Source organism: Aquarana catesbeiana, linkage group LG04, assembly GCF_042186555.1.
Source record: "Aquarana catesbeiana isolate 2022-GZ linkage group LG04, ASM4218655v1, whole genome shotgun sequence".
Taxonomy (NCBI): Eukaryota; Metazoa; Chordata; class Amphibia; order Anura; family Ranidae; genus Aquarana; species Aquarana catesbeiana.
This window is the reverse complement of record NC_133327.1, coordinates 132800129-132821543: the sequence shown is the minus strand read 5'-3', so window position 1 is coordinate 132821543 and position 21415 is coordinate 132800129. Positions and strand designations below refer to the sequence as shown.

Genomic DNA, 21415 nt, shown 5'->3' with positions numbered 1-21415 from the left:
TGGGGTGAATTGGGATGCCAAATGCGAGCCAGGTCCTCGTCAAATAGTGTCTGACCTCATAAATGCTTATTTGGCTACATAATCAAATTCACAAAGACATGACAAAATCTTACAGAAAGCCTGCACAGTGGAATGGAGGTTTTTATAGTCTTAAAAAAGTTCATATACTGTAGGTGATAGTCAAGTGTCTGCAAACTTGAACCACTTCCATACCAGGCCAATTCTTGCATTTCTCCCACATAAAAAAAAAAAAAAAAAAAAAAAGATTTTTACAAGAAAAAAAACTCAGAACCCCCCCATGCACGGAATGTGTATACACAGCAATTTTTTTCAAAACGCAATTTAGAAACAATAGATAACCCAATTTTGGTCAAATAAAAAAATGTTACACCAAGTAAATAGATCCCAAACATGTCAGGCTTTACAACTGCGCACACTCGTGGAATGGCGTCAAACTATGGTACTTAAAATCTCCATAGGCGACGCTTTAAAATTAATTTTCTCTTCTTTTACAGGCTACAAGTTATAGTTACCGAGGAGGTCTAATGCTAGAAATATTGCTCTTGCTCCAATGATCACAGAAATACCTCACATGTGTGGTTTGAACGCCATTTACATATGCGGGCAAGACCTAGGTATGCATTCACTTCTGTGTGCGAACAGGAAGGGATGGGGACGCTTTAAAAACCTTTTTATTGGATTATTTCATTTTTAATTTTTACACTTTCCCTTTAATTTTTGTGATCACTTTTATTCCTATTACAAGGAATGTAAATATCCTTTGTAATTAGGAATTATGAAGAGATCTGGGGTCTATAAGTCCCCACATCTCTCCTCTATGCTGGAAAGCCCAAGATAAAAAAAAAAAAAAAAAAAAAAAAAAAGCCAATGTGTACATCTGCCAGAGCTGTAAGTGACGTCAGGACGTAGCTTCCGGCCTCCAAGAGTCATAGATGGCTGGGGACCATTTGGTCCATGGCCAGCTCTATGGTCAACCGCCGCCAGATCCATTCTCTGGCTCCAATCACATGGTAGAGACCAGAGAAGCACCTGAGGGTGGCGGGGCGTCCCCTCCCACTGCCTGTCTAAGCAATCAAGCGGCTAAACAGCCACTAAGATGGCTTTTACATGCGAGGGAAATTGCCGGCTGAAGAAAAAAAAAATTATGATATCTGGATGATGCCTGTAGCTGCAGGTAATATTGAGATATCTCCATGCAAAAAGTCCAGGACATCAAATGACAACCTACGGGCAGGAAGTGGTTAAAATACAGTCCAAGTAAAGTATTGTGTTGGTTTTCACTTCACCCAAATAGTACTGAGCAGGTGACCAAAAAAGTGGAACCTGGTGCTCTGCACCTAGAATAAAAATACTTGGACAAGAAAATTTTTATTTTTTTTTTAAGTCGCTTATAAACGATTGTATATAAATTACGCAAACAAAATGCAAACAGCACGGTATATGGAGATTGCGAGTTGTATGCATGGCAAATGCACAGCTGTCTCATGTTAAAACTTAAAATGAGAATCATGAGCGTGGGATGGAATATATTTCACATTGCGTGCACAGCATACGACCATTATTCCACCCTTCAAACAGCACAAAAATGTTCAATAGTCCAGCTAAGTGAAACCTAGAAAGCAGCATGGAGGAGACTGTATAAATATATATGCTAGATTGTTTACAATACAAGCTGCAGTGGCTGAGATTCAGAATGGTTTCAGAACTCCAGACAGCAAATAAAATGAAAGATGCAAACAATAGGCCATCAGCAAAACATTTACCGTTATGTAGACCACAATTATGTTTCTAAACTATAGGTCGCCAATTTATGCAAGTGTTGGCTTTTCATGCTAAAGCACAGTGTGTCCCCCTGCCCCTCCACATCTGTACTTTAGACTTGCATAATTCTGGTGCCTGCTCAGTTCATGGCGGTGTTTACAAATTTCTAACACAAATCAGGCTCTGCGGCATCCTTCAGCCTTGAGGCCTGCAACAAAGTTACAATGTTCCAGTCTGATCACTGGGCGAGAGAAGACTGTGGAAATGCTCTCTCCTGCCTGCAAACAAAACCATCTTAGCCAAGGAAATATAAATTATCTGGAGCTTAAGGATTTTTTTTTTTTTTTTTTTTTTTTAAGTGATATTAAAAAGGCAGTTTTTTTTCCCCATAAATAGCAAACTGGTCATACTTACCTGCTCTGTGCAGTGGTTTTGCACAGAGCAGCCCAGATCCTCCTCAGGCCCCGCCGCTGATGCTCCTGGCCCCTCCCTCCTCCCAAGTGCCCCCATACTAAGCAGCTTGCTATGAGGACACCCATGCATGAAGGTAAAAAACCTTGAGCCTTTAAAACAAAGCCACTTAACTAAGTTCAATGTCTACTTTTTAAACCCATTAGTGTAATGTATTGCACTTTACCAATGTTCACGGGTAGTGGCCGCAGTATTTTTTTTATCCCTTTCCCATTTTCACCTGGGAGCCATGGTTGTCACACAATTATTGGACTATTGTTGTCACACAAAAATTGGACTATTTAGGAACTAGCCAATGTGCATACAAGATGCTCCCCTAACTTCAGAGTATAGAAAGTAAACGTTTCATTCCTAAGTTTACTCATTTACTTTTTTTATATCATTCAATCACCTTTCCTTGCATGTGATTGGCTATACTTTGCAAAGTGAAGCTTTACCTCATTTACCAAGCTCTGGAGCAAGTGCTCTTGCAGTGCACAGTATATTTGCCTTTAGTAAATCAACTCCAAAGTGTGTGAGTGCTTGTGCATTTCCCTAAAAGATGCATTTTTCCATATTCTGGAGTTGTTTTAGGTGTGCCTTTTACATGCAAAGCTTTTTTTATGAAACTGCAGGCTTTGTTATGCCGCTACAACAATTCAGAAAAAAACGAAGTTCCACGATCACTGCCACTTAGATCACAAGTCAATATACTGTACCTTTCAGACTGCATTCACACTACAGCGTTTTGAATTTGGGGCAGATCTGCCCACGATTTGACAGCACTGTGTGAGTGCCAAAACACGGAATTCGCAATTGAGATGCCATTCAAATCCCGATGCGGGTCTGCCACGACTGAACGTGCGGCAACCTGCATTGCAGATCACATGTCGCCCCAAAGTAGCTCCTGAACTATTCTTGGGCGACGTGTGTCCCGAGATGCGGGTTGGAGCACGTTTTATCGCGCAACAATCGCGGCAGACCTGCACCGAGATTTGAGATGCCATTCATTTGAATGACACCTCAAATGCAAGTTCCACGTTTTCTTCATTCACACATCATCGCTGTCAAATCGTGGGCAGATCTGCGGCAGAACTACCCACGCTGTAGTGTGAATGCAGCCTAAGGGTTCCGTTGGAGATCTTGCATTAAATGCCCAGACAGACATTTTAAGCAGTACAGTAGCACACTTTGTCCAGCACGAGTCTCGGCGATGTTGTAAAAAACCTCTAGCGCCATAAGCTTAGTTTTGCCTTGTAAGATGTTTTATTTCAGCCCTCCAGAGTTTAGCGAGAGATTTAAAGCTGCTTGGGATCTGCCAAATAAACTCAGTCTGTGGGATTGTGTAAATGCATCTGGCAGTGCGTCCGGCCCGCCATCTGGAGAAGATTTTCCAGCGAGCGTGAATGAAGCAGAGGCTCCAGCTGAACAGGACAAGCAGCCCTTGGTCCCCCTGGGACCTTCTTAATACGTGTCGCTCAGGACAGCCCTCTGAAACAGCCAGAAAACTATCCAACTTTCCAGATTGCACAAGCACCCACCTGAGTGCAGTGAACGAATAATATTCATCGTGGGTTTGAATACCACTGCAGATGCCAGACTGAGAACGCCGCAAACTGCCTTAATGTGCCTTTCAGACACATCATACTGCTACGGAGAAACAGGCACGTTACATACAGTGCAAGGTTTGGTTAAACTAGACCAACAATTCTCAGCCAGAGCTCTGAGGAACCCACAGGGGTTGCTTGAGCATTGGCCAATTGACCTCTAATGTAAATGGTGCCTACATAGTTTAAGGGCCAATGCCACTTGTCAGGGTCAGCAGCATTACACCAATGAACTCTAGCTGCCTGTAAGAGTTGTATTCTTGTCAGTGACCCCTAGTTTACTAAGCATAAATATAAGGGAGACAGTTTCTGGACATTAGTTTTCAAGTGAAGAATATAATATAACTGCGCTAACCCAGAGAAAAAAAAAAAAAAAAAGGGGAAGGAGAAATCAAAGCTGTGCTACACAGGAATATGACAAATATTCAAATAAGATATTGTAAAAAAAAAATGTAGCACTATAACAAAATATTATAATATCAAGACTTAATGGTGTTCGAAAATTGGTGAATGTTGAAGTCCAACCAATTCAATGGAACACTGGAAAACTGGAATAATACAAATGTGATTAAAGTCCAATAGTGAAATACAAAAATAAATAGAAATTCCAGCTGTGAAGTGAAAAATCTTCCAACATGTAATTCAACCACTGGTGAATCCTTAAAGTGAAAGAGATTGAACACCCTTACCAGAGCAGGTGGATCCGGACATCAGCGACACCGAATCAGACAAGCTTGGAAATCCAGATGGGTGGCTCTCCCAGATGAAAGTAGGGACCCCGGATCTTGGATGAAATCTCCTCTTGACTGGAACAACCTCAGCAGTATCCATGGAACCGGAGAAGCGACATCCAATAGGAACACAAAAAAAAAAAAAAAACCCTCTCATCCAAAGTATGGGGAAGAAAAGGAGTGCTCCAATGGTGCAGGTCAAAAAGTAGGTTTATTGAAACCAACCAGTATAAAACAATCACATAAAGATAAAAGCAACGTGGAGAGCAATGAGCCTTGTCCGACGTGTTTTCATCCTAATTGGACTTCTACAGGGGCAGATGCCCCTCTATTCTATAGTAAAAGCTCTTCTCAAGAAGCTATTAGTTTTCACTCAGTCAACTTCTGAACAGTCCTATTATCCATACCCCTCCTCCCCCCCCCTCCCCTCCTACTTAACCCACCCATTTCTCATTTCTTCAGCCCATAAAAATAAAAGCCTATAAATTCTAAACCTTCTGACTACCTTCAAAACTTAACCTTGACTTCCTTGAATGTACTGACACTTAATGTGCAAGGACTCAACAAACAAAACGAACAAAAGCTTTCCACTCATTTTATTCTCTCCTAGCACATGTGGCGTGCTTACAACACATTTTACCACTCAATCCTACCCAAAATTTTGTAACCAGCAATATCCTCAAATATTCAAAGCTTCAGCCTCCACCAAACAAAGAGGAGTCCTGATAGTGTTTCACCACACTACACCCTTTACACTGCACGATGAGATCAAAGATCCAGAAGGTCGATATTTAATACTTAAAAAGGTTTGCTACTAGATTCTGAAGTCACCGTTGTCTTACTATGCCCCCCAACAAAAATCCACTTTCTTTCCTCTCTCATTTATTTACAGTAGTAGATACCAAAAAAAAAAAAAAAAAAAAAAAAAAAAAGTACCCTCATGATGTGTGGAGACTCTAATCAAGTACTATATCCAATACTTGACAAATCACCCACACCCTCAACTATACACCGCCTCACCTTCCAAGATCTTCTCAACCAACATCCCCTTGTTGATACTTGGCGTGAACAACAACAACCTAGGTAAAGACAATACACTCATTATTCCCACCCACACAAACATTAATTCCTCACCACTCATATCTAACTTGCAAATTTTCCCATGTGCCTGGTGCGACCTTCTCTTCCCTTATCCCTAAACCTAATCACCGTACATGAAATGTCAATGACAGCCTATTCGCTATTCCAACGTATAGACAAGAAATAGACAAAGCGATTCAAGAATATAGAACAAATACTTAAATGGATATTAATCCCCTGACACTTTGGGAAGCCCTTAAACCATCATTCAAAGGAGTTTGTATCAGTCAGACAACCTATCATCGAAAGCAAAATAACCCAATTCATAAACAATTAGACAAAAGCATTTTATAAAGCTTCAGAAATTTTTCAATCTACGCCCTCCCCAACAAATAAATTATCTTATGATAAAGCCAAATTGGAGCTTGACCTTTTTCTAACAATCAGCAGAGAAAATCTTTCGCAAAACTCAACACACAATATATATGAAAGCAAATAAACCTACTTCCTCTCTAGCCTTGACTCTACGTAGAGCTGATCCTCAGAAACTGATCAGATTACAAATTACCGAAAATACTTTTTCTAGTAATCCGCAAAAGATCGTAAATGAATTTCACAGAAAACAAACCTATATAAAAATACTTATAAATTTGATCAAACGCATTTCACCTCCCCATTATCTAGTATTCAACTTCCCTCGCTCTCCTTAGAACAATCACGTGAAAAACACATCACAAACTATGAAGTACAAACCGCAATAAAAGCCTTGAAACCACACAAAAGACCAGGCCCTAATGGATTTTCAGCCACTTTTTATAAACGTTTCCATACCTTACTTTTAATTCACTTCTCTCAGGTCATTCCTTTCGTCCAGAATCCTGATTAGCCTCCATTTCCATGATTCCAAAGCCAAATTCTGACGGCACTTCCTGGTCCAATTATAGGCCTATATCTACACTTAATTTGGATATTAAATTATTAGCAAAGATCCTTTCAAATAGACTTAACCCAATTATTGGATCCCTCATACACAAGGATAAAACAGGTTTTATACCTTCTAGACAAACAGGGGACAATCTTAGTCGAGCAACTCTCCTTGCTCATATGGCACGAACCCGTGGCATCCCTGCCCGCTTCCTCTCAATAGACATACAAAAGGCCTTTGACTATCTTGGCATCTCGAATCCGTCCTCCATAGATGGGGTTTTGGAACACATTTTCTGAAACGGTTTACATCCCTATATAATAATCCGAAAGCTTATGTTACTTACTTGGGATTTCGCTCTGATCCATTCGGTATTGAAAGAGGAACCAGGCAGGGATGCCCTCTATCCCCACTCTTTTGCCCTAGCAATAGAACCCCTAGCCCAATTAATTTGCTCCAATATAAACATTAAAGGCCTTGAATTAGGTGGTCATCAACACAAGTTATGCATGTGTGCAGATATCTTGATTTTCCTCACCTCGAATTTCAGCACCTAATCTTATTGACACTCTTAATAAAATTTGGTTCCATATCCGGTCTAAAAATACATCCCCACAAATCTAAAGTTTAAAATATTTCACTCTCATCAGAAGTACAAATACAGTTACAAAACTCCCTTCCCTTTCTCTGGTCGACGACTTACATCACATACCTAGGAATCACATTCACAACAGATCCAGCGAAATTATATAAAGCAAATTACCCACCCTTAATGACTCAATTAACTACTTTAATGAAAAACTGGTCCTCTTTACCATTAGCATGGATGGGCAGAATAACTGTTATAAAGATGTTAATACTACCAAAAATGTTATACCTTTTTAGAACACTCCCGTTTCAAGTCCCAGCATACTTCCTTCGTATTCTCCAACGTAAAGTGGCACAAGTTATATGGAGTAAACGTAAACCTCATATTCCACAATTTACCCTATCTCCCCCCCCCCCCCCCCCGAAGCCAAAGTGGTCTAAGTGTTCCTAATTTCAGTAAATACCATTATGCTGCCTAACTCCCTAAATACCATGCTACCAAAGAAATCCCCCTGTGGGTCATGATTGAATCAGTTGATTGAGATCCACTTTCTGTAGCAAATCTTTTATGGCTCACCCCAGCTCTTCGTCGCACAATATCTAATCCGATCACCAAACATAGTTTAGCCATTTGGGACAGACTTAAATCATGCTTTGGTCTCCAATCCCAACATAACCCCCTCCTCTCTTTCCTACATAATCCATCCTTTTATCCAGCTTGGATTTCCCCCATCCTCATTTTCAGCATGGTCTAAAGTAGGTTTAATACGAACACATCAATTTTTTGACTCTAATAATGCAACGTCCTTTCCTAAACTCTGTGATACACATGATTTACCTGGTAATGGAATCTTTAGATATCTGCAAATAAAGAACTTCCTGAAACAAAATAATCCAAACATAGCCCATCCAACCTTTACAACATTTGAACAAGCTTGCATTTCAGATCTTCATAGACGTGGTCTAATCTCAGATCTGTACCAGCAGCTACTTTCACACTCCACCTCTATCATCTTATACAACAAATATAGCAGCTCTAAAAAAAAAAAAAAAAAAAAAAAAAGTACTTACAAAGGTGGTATCTAGTCCCCGCAAGAATAAATACATTTCTCTGTCAGTCAATACCCTGCCCAATGCTTTAGAGGTTGTGTTGACACAGGTTCACATCTACACATTTGGTGGACATGTGCTATAGTTACTGTGTTTTGGAAACAGGTATTGAATCTATTTTCTACTATGTTCAATACTACATTACCAGACCCAACAGCAGCTCTCTTGAATAATAAAACCACAAAATATTACAAAACGTCAATTCAAGCTTTTATTATATGCAACAGCTGCAAAACAATCCATAGCTAAAGCGTGGAAAACATCCTCTGTGTATAATGTCAAACATTGAGTCACACAGACAATGATTCATGCAAAAACCTGAAGCTATCTTTTTTGGATAAAATTCCAAAATTCGAATCACTATGGCTCCCATAGATAAATCATCACCTACCGCAAGGCCTTGACCACTCCCTTGTGCTTTCTTGAAACTTCTTAAGATCTTTTATATATCTGTTTACTATATTAATTATCAGATTAACTACCTGATTCCCCCTGGAGATACTTTCCTACACTGACCCCTTTCCTTCTTCCCACCCCTATTTTCAACAATTTTTTATTTTTAACATTTATTCTTAAAATCATTTATGTCTTATTTTTCTACAAATATTCAATTTAAATTAAATAAGGGTCTCTCTTCTAAAAGCACAGCTAACATTAAAGAAACCTTTAGGCAATTGGTAAAAGTTGCTCTATCTCCAAGATACGCCAAGCCATATTATTGGATCTTAAACTCAGTTAAGAGCTCTATCAATCCTACTTATCACATGATTAATTTTCTATAACGGATCTCTTTCTCACATGATCCTCTCCTGTATAACTATAAGGCATGAATGAAAATGCCTTAATAGAATAAAAAATAAATGTTTTTTATTTATTACTATAGATTTTAGAGAAGATGATACGTCTATATATGTTTATCATTATAATACAAAATTACTGTGCAAACAACATGTATTGTATTACCTTTAATAAAACTATTTGAAAGAGAAATTAAAGACTCCTTGCCTTTGTGAGGGCTACCATTCTTAAAACAGTTTTATTCTCATCTGGGCATGATGGCAAGTGTCAGACATTTCTTAAAGGTCAGAATTGCTACATCAGATGCGGAGAACAGTGCAGATTTCTGGTAAAAACACAATGGTGATCACTGAGGTTGTATGTAAAGGGGAAACAGCAGAGTCTGTTGGTGCTTAGATTGATCTGCAAACTAGAATGTCTTGTTCCTAGCAGTTTTGCCATCAGTTTCTCAGTAATCAGTATCCACTGCAATCTACGATTTAACTTATGTAAAATGAATAGAGTTGCTGACCCATGCCTTTGCTATCATTTGCTTTGCAGCCGTCAATACCTGCATCATAAATATAAATTGGCGTTTACAAGCACACCAGGCAGGAAAAAAAAAAAAAAAAAAACCCCCACACCCCACGCCGCTTTAAAAGGCATTTCTCATTTTATGCCTCTGAACGCAACTCCATTTCCGCCAATGATTTCATGCACATTGCGGAGTTTAAATTACACATTTTAGAGCAGCATTTAGTAGAAAAAGAAAAAAAGAAAAAAAAAAAAAAAAAAAAAAAAAAAAAATGCCCCAAACCTGCATTCAGAGAGGAGCTTACAGGCATAATTTTAGTACATACATGCATCAACACATAAATTCATTCCAGAAGCTAGAACAAAATGATTATCTGCCCAGTAGAACTGGTTTACTCTCTCACTTCTAAAACACACATACAGGCAAGTAATTACGGTATGTGGCAAAACAAGGCTGTTTTTTGTTTTTTAATGCTCAATTTTTCTTGCCAGAAAGATCCAATTTAGCTAGGAATATTTTAACATTTGCATTAAGCCAAGCTCTAAATTTTAGGGGAAAAGAAATGTTGGCAATAGGAATAAATCTACATTTAGTTTATTTACATATGCTATGGGAAGGACATACAACTGCATTTGCCAGGCGAGCATCTGAAGCTGGGGCACTATAGTTTGGACGCTGTTCAGCAGCTATAGCTCATGTGTTCAAAGCCTCAGTGGAAGGTTAAAAAGTCATTGAAAGACTTCCCACTGGAAAATGGAAAGAATTTAATTATTTCATGTCTGGGTCTGAAGGTTTCCTTAAAAAAAAAAAAAAAACCACACACAACAAGTAGTTGAATTTTGTGCAATAATCTTCCCTGTAAAAGGTAATAAAATGGTCTCCTTCAATATACTGGCATGCTTAGATAGGTTCTCTTTTTTTCAGTATACTCATTTACACTAGTGCTTATCCACATGCAATCCTTCTCTCCAAAAGGACAAGGCAACATCTGGAGCCACATTCCCTCTTTAGACTGCATGTTTTCACAAGGCTGTTGGGGGGGGGGGGGGGGGGTGTAATAGCTAAAGCCAACCATAGACAGCATTTTTCTTTCCTCCAAACAAAATAAAATATTGCTTGATTTCCCCATCAACAATTGCATGTAAAAGCTGACAGGTTGTACTAGAGTTGAACAATCAGCTTGGGTACATTCAGCCTGCCCATACATAGTTCGAATTTCCAGTCTCTGCTGAACTGGCCGAGATGCAAACTGTCTATGGCCGGCTTATGACAATCAGAATTGGACATTTGCGTGCTACCAGTGGCTAGTTTGAAACCCCAGTTTCCTATAGCAGATTCTTTGTACAGCAATGCATTTAGTCAGTCTTATTTACATACAGTAGACTGGGCCGTTGTATTTTAAGATGCATTTCTATTTTTTACATTGAGACCAAAAATAAATAAAAAGAAAGACCTATACAAAAAATGCCAATGCACAAAATGAATTGCAGACATCCACACTATACTAGGTGGTCTTTATTTAGGAACCTCGTGCATGTACAGGTTTTACATGAGCGAACAGGGATTTTTCCAACGTACCACTGGTGCTTTCATGATTATGACATGTGGTTGGAGTGCCACTGCGCACATCTACACATACATTGCTGTCCTGCACACTGTGAAGGCATCTTGAGTTATAGATTAACTATGAATTAACTATGAATGATCATTGCAGAGAGCTTGCCCGGATCACAGTCTCAAGCATGTAAAATAGGGTAGGAGTAATTTTGTCATAATTTATGTATAACTTCTGAAAACAGCATATGGACCACTATCTTGCTTTTATAGATCAGACGCATCAAGTGTTATTTTCAAAATGCTGTTACGCCAAGTATGTGTGCACATGACTTATTCCTAGACAACTAACTCCGAGGCTATCCAAATATAGAAGATAGGGGGTTTATTTCTTGGTTTGACTGAAATAATGTGTGTGTAAAAGTTCATGTTGATATTTGGATATAAAGAAATCAATGGTCACAAAAAATGCAAAATAAATATTGTTTGTACCTGGCATATTTAGCCAGTTTCCACTGAATAATCCTTGTGTGTATATTTTTAGATCAATATAATTACTCCTTTCCCATTCCTGGAGAAATCAGTTACCATCTGGCACTGTAACACGTGCATTTTGTAAGTAATATTTTTAAAAAGGTAAAAAATTGCTACAATTTACTCAAAAATCATTTTTTTTTTTTTCTTGGAAAAGTGAAATTGAGAGAGCCATCTATCCATCCATTAGTATTAAAGATCCTTCACAAGCCTGGTGAACACAGGTTTTCTGCCATGAAGGCCATATATTAGAAACACCTGTATCTACTGATTCCCAGGACAATTAGGAAAATGTATCACTGGTTAAACTAAATACTTCCAAAGCCTGCACAAGCATAAGAACAATGCAGGTAACGGATATTTACAAAAGTTAATTATTTTCCTGCTCTGCTTACAATACAGCTATTCAAACTTCTATAAGGGTTATGTACTGTAACCCTGTATGAAAGCCAGGCTTCATTTACACTGTATGTGTGGCCAGCTGGATCCCACAGCTATGAATATCCAATAAGAACATGAAAATCCGGAGGAAAACAAATGGACAATTTGTATCCAGATTTTGGAAACTGCCAATATTGGCTTTTCTGGGCCTTCAAGTACTAATATAATGCACCTGGCTATGAATAATGCAGTGACTATGCGCTCTGTTTTAAAATGTAAAAATTAAAAAAAAAAAAAAAAAAAAAAAAAAAAAAAAAGTTGTGCCATAGAACAGGCACCACTAGATGACGTTGTACCCAAGGGCCCCTTCACACCCTGGCATCCAGGTGTTTTGCGTTAAAAAAAAAAAAAAAAAAAAACACAATACTAAAATGCCATATATAAATTCCTGGGTGAACGATTACAGCACGTGTTAACAGTCCAGGGAATGAAAATGGGGCCTGGCAAATAAGGGAGCAGGTGGGTTCAGGGACTCACGCTTAGGACAACTGATGGCCCGGGGCCACTGGTGAGGTGATCTGGGAGACAACTGGCTTGTCCTGGGTGTCCATAGAGGCAGGATTTCTGGCTAGTGCTGGATCCAGGGAGAAAGAAGCAGGAGCTACAGGCAGAGAGGCAGCAGAGCAATGCGAGGGTCACTCCTGGAGGCCAGATCTCAATCTTTGGTCCTTACAAGCACACATAGCAAAAAACTGGCACTGTTTACCCCAACTCAGATATGACATACCTGAGCTGGGGCACAATCTTGGAATACAGGTAATCTGATGCTTGGCATCATCAGACTGCCCAGGCAACAGGCTCTGCTTCCCTTTAGCGGGACACAGTGCGAGAAGAGCTCGGTGTGCCCGCCAGACCCTGGGGGAAGGAAGTCTGTTGTCAGTGTGATGAGATCAATACACCAGCCATAGCAGGGGGATCTGACAGCCTGGCAACTTGTACACAGGATGTGGAGTGGCATGACTTTTGTGCGAGGGGCCAGGTGTCGGTTGCATGGCTGCCCGCACATATGTAGTGTGGAGAGGTGGGGGACATGCGGAGAGGGAACACCGAGTGCCATGACACATGCTATCAACCAGACCGGATGTTTGGAGAGACAAATTGTTTTAAGAAGCATTCCTTATTAATATAGACTCGGATACTGCCCATGAATTCCAAATCTTCCCAGAATGTTTGTGTTGCTTTTCACCTACTAGGTCAATTAGTTTATATGTTCTGTAGCAACTGGCCATGCTTGTTTGTTTCAAAAGGACTGTGCTTTAATGTGGATATGTCAGTAACATTACAAGGATGCAAGAATACAATCTGATGTGTCTCAGTATACAACAGTAGGTTTAAAAAAAAAAAAAAAAAAAAAAAAAAAGCTAACTGGTTTCAACGTAGCAATGTAGAGCTGCACCAGATTTTGCACTTTCCAGCTTTAGTAAATCTACCCTCCCTGGTGTCTGTCCAAACCAGCAGGTACACATATGGTGCACAGAACAAGCACATGCTGGTGTGTATTGAGCACCTGTACTGTGTTGTAACAACGCATTGCATAATTAATTTATTTTATCACTGTATGTAAAAAGGAAAACTCCTCAAGTTTAACAGCATGTTGCAACGCGGCACATAGAAAACTGCTGAGTTGAGACTGCTTTAACCACTTGCCGACCGCTGCATGCCGATATACATCGGCACAATGGCAGCGATGGGCAAATGGGCGTACCTGTACGTCCCCTTTAACTGGAGGGGCTAGCGGGCGCACGCCGCATACAGCGTGATCGTGCCCACGGGTCCTGCGGACTCCATGTCTGCTGGGGGCCCGCGATTGTGTATGCCTATGTAAACAAGGCATTTCCCCGTTCTGCCTAGTGACATGATGGGGATCTACTGCTCCCTGTCAGGTTAGAATCACTCCCTAGGACACACTTAACCCCTTGATCGCCCCCTAGTGGTTTAACCCCTTCCCTGCCAGTGTAATTTACACAGTAATCAGTGCATTTTTATAGCACTAATCACTGTATAAATGACAATAGTCCCAAAATAGTGTCAAAAGTGTCTGCCTTAATGTCGCAGTCACGGAAAAAAAAAAAAAAAAAAAAAAAATTTTTTAAAAAAGCCATTAAACTACCCCCCATTTTGTAGACTTTTGCGCAAACCAATCAATACACTTCACATTTTTGGTAAAAAAAATTTGCAATAATACATATCAGCCTAAACTGAGGAAATTTTTTTTATATATTTTTGGGGGATATTATAGCAAATTGCTTTTTTATTTTTTCAAAGTTGTTGCTTTTTTTGTTTATAGCGCAAAAAATAAAAACCGCAGGTGATCAAATGTCACCAAAAGAAAGCTCCATTTGTGGGGAGAAAAAAAAAAAAAAAAAAAAAGTTCATTTTGTTTTGGTGTAACGTCGCATGCGACGTCTGTGCGGTGCGATATCAGCCATACAAACAGTATGGCTGATATCGCACCGCATTCGGTCCAAACACGCAAGGACCCTTTTTTGTTTGGATCAGAATCGGATCGCATGGGTGTTCACACCTATGCGATCCGATTCATGTCCAAACTGTCATTTCGCAGTGCGATATGAGAGCTGAACTGGGGGTGTTAACATTGTATGACACTCCCCAGCAGTTTGCATATGGCAGTGTTAACTGCCATGCGAGTCGGTGCGATGCGGGAACCCGCAGTAGATTTGCAGCGTTCCCACACCGCAGCAGTGTGAACCCAGCCTTACTCAGTCACTTCTGCCCAGTGATCAGACAACAGATCAGAGGCTATTGCAGTGGGCAAGATGTACAACTCACAGGCCACTTTATTACGTACACCTGTTCATTTGCTTGGTAACAAATTGCTAAGCAGCCAATCACATGTCAGCAACTCAATGCATTTAGACATCTAGGACATAGTGAAGACTTGCTGAAGTTCAAACCTAGCATCAGAATGGGAGCAAAGGGGATTTAAAGTGGAGTTCTGCCTGGGGGGGTGGAAAGAAAAATTATGTCAGCAGCAACATATACTGCAGCTGCTGACTTTTAATAGAAGGACACTTACCTGTCCAGCGAGCAACGTCCTTACCCAAAGCCGACCCGTCCCTCGGCTCTGGGTGCAGGCGCCAACATCCTTACTAAGGGTAACAGCCTGTTTCCTACTGCGCATTTGCGAGTCACGCAGCGCAATCTGAATGGTCCCCTGCTGTTGATCTATGCCCGGAAGTGGGAACAGATACCTGGATTTGACAGGTATCCGCTCCCCCTGAAAGGTGCCAAATGTGGAACCGGAGGGGGAGAGGAATCCTATTAGCGGACATACCATTTCTAGGTGGAACTCTGCTTTAAGTGACTTTGAACGTGGGTGGCATGGTCATTGGTGCCAGACTGGCTGGTCTGAGCAAAACACTGCTGATCTACTGGGATTTTCACACAACCATCTATAAGATTTAGAGAGAATGGGCCAAAATAGAGAAAATTTCCAGTGAGCAGCAGTTGCGTGGAGGGAAATGGCTTGTTGAGGTCAGAGGTGAATGGGCAGACTGGTTAGAGATGATAGAAAGACGACGGTAACTCAAATAACCACTTGTTACAACCAAGGTATACAGAAGACCATTGGAAAAACATTGCCTGGTCTGATTAGTCTCAATTTCAGCTGCAACATTCAGATGGTAGGATCAGAATTTGGCGTAAACATGAAAGCATGGATCCATCCTGCCTTGTATCAACAGTTCAAGCTGGTGGTGTAATGGTGTGGAGGATATTTTGTTGGCACACTTTGGGCTCCTTAGTACCAATTGAGCATTGTTTTAAACACCATGGGCTACCCGAGTATCGTAGATGAACATGTCATCCCTTTAGGACTACAATGTACACATCTTCTGATGGATACTTCCAGCAGGATAATGCACTATGTCACTATGCTCACATCATCTCACCACTGGTTTCTTGAACATGACAATAAGTTCTTTGTACTCCAATGGCCTCCAAAGTCACCAGATCTCAATCCAATAGAGCATCTTTGGGATGTGTTGGAACAGGAGATTTAAATCACGGATGTGAAGCCGACAAATTTGCAGTGAATGCATGATGCGATCATGTCAATATGGACCAAAATGTTTCCAACACCTTGTTGAATCTATGCCACGAAGAATTAAGGCAGTTCTGAAGTCAAAAAGGGGGGAGGGGTCCAACCCAGTACTAGCAAGGTGTACCAAAAAAAAAAAAAAAGTGGCTGGTGAGTGTATATACCATATGTACACAACCAAAAACAAAGTTAATTGTTGGATAATGCCTGCACAAGATGGCTCCATTCCCCTGGAAAAAAAAAACAAAAAAAAAAAAAAAAAAAACAAACCACACACACACCAAAGATGTCATACTTGTCTCCACTGTGCAGTTCGTTTTGCACAGAGTGGCCTTGCTCCTCTTCTGGGGTCCCTCAGCGGTACTGGTGGCACCTCCCAACAGAGTGCCTACTTTGGAGAAGGCTCTTGTTGGAGGACACAAGTGCGGGCGCGCTCCCGAGTGCCGCGTCTGTGACCATTCAGACAAAATGCAGGACTCGCCCCCACCCCCCGCAACGTCACTGGATTTGATTGACAGCAGAGGGAGCCAATGACTGTGCTGCTATTAATATAATTTATATATATATATATATATATATATATATATATATATATATATATATATATATATATATATATATATATATATATATATATATATATATATATATATATATATATATATATATATATATATATATATATATATATATATATATAACAGAGAAGCATCTGTCAGAAAAGCTATACAGAGAGCTCAGTGCTTGCAACTCCCTCCACCGCCACACAGATCATCCCTGAGGCTGCCTAAGTATCAGGTCAAGCATTTGCATGAGTACAAGTACCCGTGCAAATGCATAGAGATAGTTTACATAAACTAAACCCATAAGCCCCAATACACAGCTTAGACATAGTATCCAAATGGCTAAACAGGGTACCGCAGTACTGTTTTCTTTAGCACTTTAGGTAAGGTTAACTTTAGGTTTTGGATTAATTGTCACCAACTGATTGAAAAGCACAAGGATTCTAAGCAGCTATGCCAAAACAGAATGCATTTTGAGGCTTTGTATCATTGAAGATTATTATGAATCATAAAATAACAGCTATAAACTGCAGGCACAGCAAGTTTTTGGAACGCACAAGACAGCCTTAGCTATACTGATAACAGAGTTAAATTAAACAAACAAAAAAAGGCAATGGCTTATCTACCATCAGCATATTCAGCAACAACATTTTTTAGGCAAGTGAAAAACAAAACAACAAAACAAAGTGGAACTTTATGCTCCGTATGCCCCCCACCCCTTTACACATTTAAAAAAGGTACTCACCCACCCAGTGGATCCAGTGTTGTCCTACTGAGATCTGCTTCTTCTCTGGACCCTTGACCCCCCCCCCCCCCCCCCCCCAACTCCCCTCGTTCCTGCACCGTTGTCTTGTTCTGTGATGTTATTAGTAAGCTGTTGGCTCTTCTGGGTTAAGCAGATGGCTCCTCCTCCTTTCCCAATGAAGGACTAAGCCTTCTGGGATACAAGAAGTACATATCCCATGTCAATCACTTAGATGAATGATGTGTAGGGGGGGCAGGCCATTCTTACATTTAAAAATGATATATTATATAAATATATAGATATAATAAATAGATATATATTACCAGCATGAGGAGAAAAAAAAATAGCCCATTATGGCTCTGTTTAGATCACATGATCAGCTGTCATTGACGTGGTAAGGGGTCGGGGGTCGCAGGCCACTCAAGTACGGAAGGACGTCTATGGATCCCCTCCCGGCAAAACAGGTCCGTGATGCAGCCGTTTTTCGGCTATAGTGCGGACTGGAAGAGGTTAAAAGCGATACCAAAGACTTTTTTTTTGTTTTTTTTTAAACTAAAAATAACAAATTTGTTATACTTACCTGTTTTGTGCAATTGCACAGAGCAGCCCAGATTCTCCTCTTGCTATGGGGGCACCCAAGCCGAGGTTTTGTGTGTCCATTCAGACCTGCAGCCACAGCTAGGCCCTGCCCCCTCATTGGCTCACTGACTTTGACAGTAGCGGAAGCCAATGCCGCTGCTGTCCCAGCCAATCAGGAAGGAGAGTCCCAGGCAGCAGGGAGCAATGCTGGAGGCAATTTACTGCACACGCCAATTTTGGTAGTATGGAAGGCATGTCCCTTGCTAAAAGAACATTTTTTTATCAAGTTGTTATGCGTAAAGTACCACTTTAAAGAGGAACTGCAGTCTGCTCACATTTTTGTAAGAAAAACATATTTCCCAGTCTGAAGCTTCCCTCCAACCACTTTGCATATTATTTTATATATACTGTGATTCTGTACTTGCCAAATATGCTGCAGAAATCTCCCTCCACTGAGTCTGGCTGCAACCATTTTAACTGTGGGCAGCTGAAGCTGCTGCCTGTTCACTTCCTGGATTTACACAGAGGCACACCTCCAGCCCTGGTTGGCCCTCTTATGACGAGCAGAGGAGAGGAGGAGAGGGATTACGCCTAGGCTTTTTACCAGACAAGAAAAAAAAAAGTAAGTGGACTGTATAAGATCTTTACTGGCAGAAAAAAAAAAAAAAAAAAAAAAAAAAAAGCTTTACTATCCAAAGTTAAAACAAGGGCAGAAGATTTAATAGGTGGAAAGTTGAACAAAAATGACTGAAGTTCCGCTTTAAGTTTCTTCTTACCTTTCATCCAACACATACTCGTCTGCCCCGTGAATCCAGCGTTGTCCTGCTGTGATACACTGCTCAGTCCCATGCCACCATCTTCTTCGGACATCAGGAGCTGGCTGCCTACCCAAGGATGGTTGACAGGTTCTGCCACCTCCAGTACTGCGCCCAGCCTCCTACAGTGCCATTTAGAAGCTAAAGCCTCCTGGGATATTTGACACGCATGTCCCAGGAAGCATCAGGATTGGGGACATCATGTCATTCTCACCTATCTCATCACGTCTCATTCTCTCACCTAGGTGGGAATGGAGGCAGATGGATGGGCTGGATGGTGGAGAAAAAAAAAAAAACCCACACACACACACAACACAAAGAAATGTGGGCCAGTGTAAACCAAGCAGAAAGTGTGAATATAGTTTGGAAACCTGACTATTGATTTTCCCTCTCCTATTCAGCAACAGAATGTATCTTATTAGGTTTATATTGGTTGGATGTTGTGATTAGGTTCCCTTTATTTTTTGCTTTAACGTACTGCAATATCTGTAATGTCATGTCTGTAAGACTACTAATAAAAATATGTATAGCCATGCCTGCTGATGATGTGCAGCATGTGGCTCCATGCTCTACTGTTCTGTGGTCCCAGAGTCTGCATTAACTGTCCCAGCATCACCAACACCCCCCCTCAATTACCAGAAAACACAGGTAACACCACAAGATCATAATTGTCACATCACACCAATAGAATCATCAATTACCCAGCCAAAACTGAGACCATCACCCCTATGATACTCAACGTGACCCCTCAGCCATCCACGAATACTACATACAGATGTACATTTGGATAGATAGATACCATAACATGACTACCGACAAGAAGCGTATCTGGGTGGGATAGATTAGACAGCAAGTGAACATGCTGTCCCTGAAGTTGAAAAAAAAAAAAAGAAAATTGGGCAAATGTAAGGATCTGGGTGATTGACAAGGGCCAAATTGTAATGGCTGGACAACTGGGTGAGAGCACCCCCAAAGCTGCAGCTCTTGTGAGACAGTCTCAGTCTGCAGTAGTCCGGACCAACCAAAGTGGTCAGAGGAAGGAAAACCAGCGGTAGGGTTATGGGCAGCAGAGGCTCATTGATGCATGTGGGGAGCCAAAGAAGGCCTGTGTTGTCTAATTCAATAGAGATCCTACTGTAGCGCAAACTACTGAAAAAGTTAACACTGGTTCCAATAGAAAGTTCAGAACACACAGTGCATCACAGTTTGTTGTGTATGGGGGCTGCATAGCTGCAGACCAGTCTGGGTGCCCATGCTGATCCATATCACAACCAAAAGACCCTACAATGGGCACATGAGCATCAGAACTGGACCACAGAGCAATGGAAGAAGGTGATGTCGTCTGAAGAATGCAAGGATGGTTTGAGGAACACAAAAAATGAGTTTGAGGTGTTGACTTCTCCACCCACTTGAACAATTGTAGGACGTGCTGGAAAAACAAGTCCAATCCATTGGGGGGGGGGGGGGGGGGGGGGGGCACCTCACAATTTACAGGACTTAAGGAAAAAAAAAAAAAAAAAACACACACACACACACACACACACCACACACACTTTACTCAATAGGGTGAAGTTACACTTGTCTGCCCCCCCCCCCCCCATACATATTTAGCACTTCTTTTTGACAGGTACCTGCTTCCCCTTCAGATTACCACACCAATCGGAGCAGAAGCTCGTCCGCCCTCCTCCCCGCAGCCTTCTGGGACACAATCACAGGTCTCAGAAGGCTGCAGGACCAATCACAAAGCACAATTCCTACACGCACAGCGCAAAGCCGCAATGTCACAGTCAGCTTCCCACAGTGAACATTCCGGCCCCATGGACCCGGAGAGTGGGCTCGAGTGAGGACAGTGCTGGATCCCTGGACAGGTAAGGGTCCTTTCATGAAATGTCAGTAGTTACAGGATTTCAGTAAGGGGGGTGTGCATATAATACAAATAATTTCTATAGGGCTGCCCAGATAAAGCAGGGGATATAGAGGTGTGTATATACCAAGCTTGCTTTACCTAGGCAGCCCTATAGAAATGAGCTGTATAGACCGGGTGCCCCCCCCGACCATTGCACTCTGTGTCTCCCCTCTCGGTCGGTCATAGTGTTGCAGGCCCCGGAGTGATGATGTACGCCCCTCATTAGAACACATAGGAGCCGTGTACAGAATTCCTCACCTGCAGTCTCTCGCTCGCCGGCTGCCACATCTCCGCACTGCTCGCTCTCCTCACACCGTCCGCGGAATGCGCACCCCAAGGCCACAGCTCCCCTTCTGTGCTCCTCTCCTACCCGTTATCCCGCTAAGACCGCCCACCGCTCCTCCCCGCTATCACCGATAACCCCGCCCCTGTTCTCCCGGTGGCTCCGCCCACTCCTCCCTTCTCAGCTCTCGCATTCCTCTTTCCCGCCCTGTCTGCTGTTCTCTGGCCTGTAGCGCTTCCAGTTTATGGGCGGAGCATTGCATTCCGTGTCCGGCCCCTCTCCGCGTGAGGGCGTGGCTTGCGTGTCAAGGAATCCGTCAGCGATAGATAGATGGATGGCAGGTCGTTCCA

The 21415-nt window shown here is 41.5% G+C and overlaps 1 protein-coding gene across 2 annotated transcripts in view; it reads right to left on the bottom strand.

The window, feature by feature from the left end:
• Positions 1–21209, bottom strand: part of PID1 (phosphotyrosine interaction domain containing 1) — a 118383-nt gene extending 97174 nt beyond the window's left edge. The window contains exon 1 of one of the 2 annotated variants that reach the window (XM_073625663.1): positions 21041–21209. In XM_073625663.1, the coding sequence (XP_073481764.1) occupies positions 21041–21070 (30 nt within the window). In that variant the 5' untranslated portion in view covers positions 21071–21209. Of the gene's footprint in view, positions 1–17482; positions 17582–21040 lie in introns of those variants that run through there. The other variant, XM_073625664.1, reaches the window with a different exon arrangement.
• Between the last annotated feature and the right edge of the window lie 206 nt (positions 21210–21415).